At 50.6% G+C, this 4,438-nt stretch overlaps 2 protein-coding genes across 2 annotated transcripts; both read left to right on the forward strand.

The window, feature by feature from the left end:
- Window positions 1–208: 208 nt before the first annotated feature.
- On the forward strand, window positions 209–1,317 carry LOC122383206 (cuticle protein 7-like). Its single transcript, XM_043369372.1, has 2 exons — window positions 209–252; window positions 814–1,317. The coding sequence occupies exons 1-2, from the start codon at window positions 247–249 to the stop codon at window positions 1,213–1,215; spliced, it is 408 nt and encodes a 135-aa protein (XP_043225307.1). The 5' UTR covers window positions 209–246; the 3' UTR covers window positions 1,216–1,317.
- Window positions 1,318–3,259: 1,942 nt separating this feature from the next.
- Window positions 3,260–4,035, forward strand: LOC122383207 (cuticle protein 7-like). The gene is made up of 2 exons (XM_043369373.1): window positions 3,260–3,308; window positions 3,521–4,035. Exons 1-2 carry the CDS (start codon window positions 3,303–3,305, stop codon window positions 3,935–3,937), a joined length of 423 nt encoding a protein of 140 aa, XP_043225308.1. The 5' UTR covers window positions 3,260–3,302; the 3' UTR covers window positions 3,938–4,035.
- Window positions 4,036–4,438: the final 403 nt, after the last annotated feature.

Below are 4,438 nucleotides of genomic sequence, written 5' to 3' on the forward strand. Positions count from 1 at the left end.
GAGATTCTTCTGCCTGATTTGAAACAAACTCGGCGGGAATAAAAATAGTAACAACTGGCACACACAGGCTAAACACGCGGCCCCAGGCTATGTGTTCAATGGCTTTATCCTTGATGCTAACCAGCGATGTAACACTGGGCCTCGGGCCTAATGATAGGTGGTCAGAGCCACCGAACTATATAAGCCGCGCCTCACTTCACAGTGGCATCAGTTGTGGTGACGCTCCAGCCCCAAACAACTCCAGACATGAAGGTAAGGCTGACGCCATATTACACTCTGGGAAAATGTAGAGTAAATGTGTAGATGGTACGGGTCATAGTGATACTCGAAATGCAGGTGCTCGATTTCTTTACCGTGAAAATTGGCCGCCAGAGCTTTGCCCGATATGTAAGAAATAAAAATAAGCAACGTCTGATTGTTATGTCGATTAGTCATGGGTGAATCATCATCATAATTAATCAATGTAGTCGTCTGCAATAAACTAGAGACTACGAGCGCGCAGCTTGGATTGATTTTGAGATTCGTTCGTCTCCAATTCATTTCTATTAAGTCTTGCTGGATTATGGTTCCTACTTCCTACTACTGCATCCTTCATCATCACTTATCTTCTGTTCCAACACCTTGGATGTGCCATATTTTCAGTCAGCGCGCGCCGCGCACGTTACTTTCATCCACGGGTTTCATCCAACGGGTTCCCATCTTCACTTATTCATTCCTTAAACATGCCTATCTAAATTGGTGCGTGTGATATCGAAGTTTAGAAAAATACGTTTTGTTATTCTGTTTAGTTTTAGTTTTTCCTTCTTTTTCCAGGTGTTCATCGTTGCCGCCGTCCTGGCCGTGGCCGCCGCTGCCCCGGCCCCGGAGAACCCGCCGTCCTACCGCCCGGCCCCGGCCTACAAGCCGGCCCCCTACCACCCGGAGCCCCAGTACAAGGAGGAGGCCAAGCCGTACGCCTTCGATTACGCCGTCGACGACAAGTACACCGGCACCAACTTCGCCCAGAACGAGAAGAGCGACGGCCACAACGCCGAGGGTTCCTACACCGTGGCTCTGCCCGACGGCCGCATTCAGACCGTCAAGTATACCGCCGACCATACCAACGGATTCAACGCCGAGGTCACCTATGAGGGCGAGGCGAAATATCCCGAGCACCACCCGGCCCCGGCCTACAAGCCCGCTCCCGCCCCCTACAAGCCTGCGCCTAAGTACTAAGATGTTGTGATTTAGGCAACTTATGTGTCTGAAGTATATATTTTATTTATTTGTGATTCTTTATGTTTGTGCTAAATAAAACATCTCACTCACGCTTCTGAATGATTGTTTCGATTGAAGTCGATTTCAAGGAAATGCCTTACGGTATGCGTTTCCTCTATACCTTCTGTCGTTGATGACAGATGGTGAACTCTTCCTCTTCATAAGTGAAGAAGTAGTAAACAACGAGAACTGAGAAGGTCATTACGGAGCGAGCGAAGCGAGCGTAGTCTTTCCTTAGATTAACGGAAATTTCTGAGTATGAGCGGCCGGCCGGCCGGCCGGCCGTGGTCACGCTTTTGCGAGGCTTATATCTCAGCAACCACTTGACCGATTTACATGCGGTAATTTTTGTAGGGTAGCTTCATTCCTTCTACCAAGTATTGCACTATTCCCGATGCATGTGGGTGACCCCTTATGCACGTGCCACGTGCAAAACGAAGAGGTGTCACTTTTGTAATTGTTGCAATATCTCGGTAACTACTGGGCCGATTGCGCTGAGAGTTGGCATGTAGGTAGGCACCCACTAGGCAATGCATATCCATGTGCCAGAGTTGGGGTGCTGCTGCACGTGCGCACGTGCAGGGGTCGTTTCCAGATCTCGAGAACGGCTGGACCGATGGCGCTCAAATTTGGTACACGGTTACGGAGCAGTTAGTAGGGTGCCGTGCACAAGTCAGTTGGGACCCATTTTGCACGTGCGCACGTGCAGGGTGCCGCTTCCAGATCTCGAGAACGGCTGGGCCGATTGTGCTCAAATTTGGCACATCGCTAGAGACCGATTAGTAAGGTGCCGTGCACAAGTCAGTTGGAGGTACCCCCTCGCAATTTCGCACGTGCAAGGCCCACCCTCTCGCTCGCTCCGTTAGTCGCCGCAAAAGGCGAGGTCATATATGATTACGGAGCGAGCGAAGCGAGCGGAGTCTCATACTGAATTAAGGGAAAATCCTGAGTATGAGCGGCCGGCCGGCCGGCCGGCCGGCCGTGGGGACGCTCTTCAAAAGCTAATATCTTAGGAACGGGACATCCGATTGACAAGCGGTCTTCTTTACTGAATGTCACTTGGACGTAAAAGTTCTGTGGTGTGATGGCCACCATGCGTTCTTGCCAACTACCGCACGTGGTGCGTGGTAAAGTTGGACATTTTTTAAGAACCCCCAAAATTGCAACCTCAATAACGGCACAACGGTTGGGCCGATTGAATTGAAACTCGGTACACAGTTAGGTCTCCATCAGATAATTCATCTGCATGTGTTAAGGTTGGGGTGCTACAGCACGTGCGCACGTGCAGGGGGCGCTCCCAGATCTCGAGAACGGCCTGGCCGATTGCGCTCAAATTTGGTACACGGTTGGGGACCAGTTAGTAGGGTGCCGTGCGCAAGTCAGTTGGGACCCATTTTGCACGTGCGCACGTGCAGGGTGCCGCTTCCAGATCTCGAGAACGGCTGGGCCGATTGTGCCCAAATTTGGCACATCGCTAGAGACCGGTTAGTAGGGTGCCGTGCACAAGTCAGTTGGAGGAACCCCCTCGCAATTTCGTACGTGCAAGGCCCACCCTCTCGCTCGCTCCGTTAGTCGCCCCAAAAGGCGTTATACTGGTTTGTAGTGTACCTAACTCATCCTATATGCACAAGTTTTCTCTACATTCCGCTCTAATTTCAGTACCATGCTAATTGCTATAGGTTAAGAGCTGTGATGACTGCTAGAAAAATATGAGTCACGGGAAGCAGTGGGCTGCCCTATGCATTATACAATGGCATGGAGACTGGTGTAGCTTGCAGCCATAGTATCCCTCGACGAGATCGGCCACAGACACCAAACGCACTTTTGTTGAAGGTAAGTCACATAATATCGCCACATCACATGACATTAAAACGTATATTTCATTAATGTCGACAAGCTCATCGTACCTGATGTTTCAGTGTCGGTCTAACTAACCCTCCGGCCTAACAACAGGTGGTCAGGCCCACCGAGCTATATAAGCCGCCTCTCACTCTCGACCGATATCAGTTCAGCCGAGACAACAGTCGGAACAACTCACTCCAGACATGAAGGTAACACAGAAACTAACGAATGGCCGTTTGGAACTAAAGTGAGCCAATTTTATGAATGGCTACGATCTCTAAAATTCCACATTATATCATGTCTACCAAGCCCGGAATAGGAACTGGATTGGTAGGTATTTGATATAATGTCCAGTTCAATAATCATTATCATCCTCTGCTGCAATGATCGGCACTAATTTTGCTCATGTGACATTTTCCAGGTGTTCATCGTTGCCGCCGTCCTGGCCGTGGCCGCCGCTGCCCCGGCCCCGGAGAACCCGCCGTCCTACCGCCCGGCCCCGGCCTACAAGCCGGCCCCCTACCACCCGGAGCCGCAGTACAAGGAGGAGCCCAGGCCGTACGCCTTCGACTATGCCGTCAACGACCACTACTCGGGAGCCAACTTTGCCCAGAACGAGAAGAGCGACGGCCACAACGCCGAGGGTTCCTACACCGTGGCTCTGCCCGACGGCCGCATCCAGACCGTCAAGTACGTCGCCGACCACTACAACGGATTCAACGCCGAGGTCACCTACGAGGGCGAGGCCCAGTACCCCGAGTACCACCCGGCCCCGGCTTACAAGCCCGCTCCCTATAAGCCCGCTCCTGCCTACAAGCCGGCTCCGAAGTACCAGTAAACGGTGGTTTTACGTCTGAGTGGCAGATGTGAATACTGAATATTGTATTTATTGTGCAATTGTTGCTGTCTTGTGTCCAATAAATGTATGTCACTACACGTTCTACGTTTTTAACGCAAAGGAATGAATGTATAAGGACTTTGGTCCTTATACATTCATCAAAGAGGAAATTCAATGACCAGTAGGCATATGCTTCGACGAGTCTGGGGGCACTGGTACGACGCCTTAGTGTTTAGCCCTACATACATGCTTGAGCTAGCCAGCAGCCAGAGTCTCGCGGAAGAACGAACGTGCTCCCGTTTATGAGAAAAAAGGGTAGTCATTTTCCATGTCTCAGGTCTGAAGTAAACGTCAGTGAGTTTTGCTCGTTCTCAGAAAAGCTATCCTAAGCATATGTTAGGTCGCCTCTTTTCTCGTATTTATGTATATGCTGTGTATCACCTGATTTAGTTTTATGATGATTTCAGCTGGGTTGCAGTGCCTAAAGTTTGCTACTTCAAA

Source organism: Amphibalanus amphitrite, unplaced genomic scaffold, assembly GCF_019059575.1.
Source record: "Amphibalanus amphitrite isolate SeventyFive unplaced genomic scaffold, NRLGWU_Aamphi_draft 000158F_arrow, whole genome shotgun sequence".
In the NCBI taxonomy this organism is placed as follows: domain Eukaryota; kingdom Metazoa; phylum Arthropoda; class Thecostraca; order Balanomorpha; family Balanidae; genus Amphibalanus; species Amphibalanus amphitrite.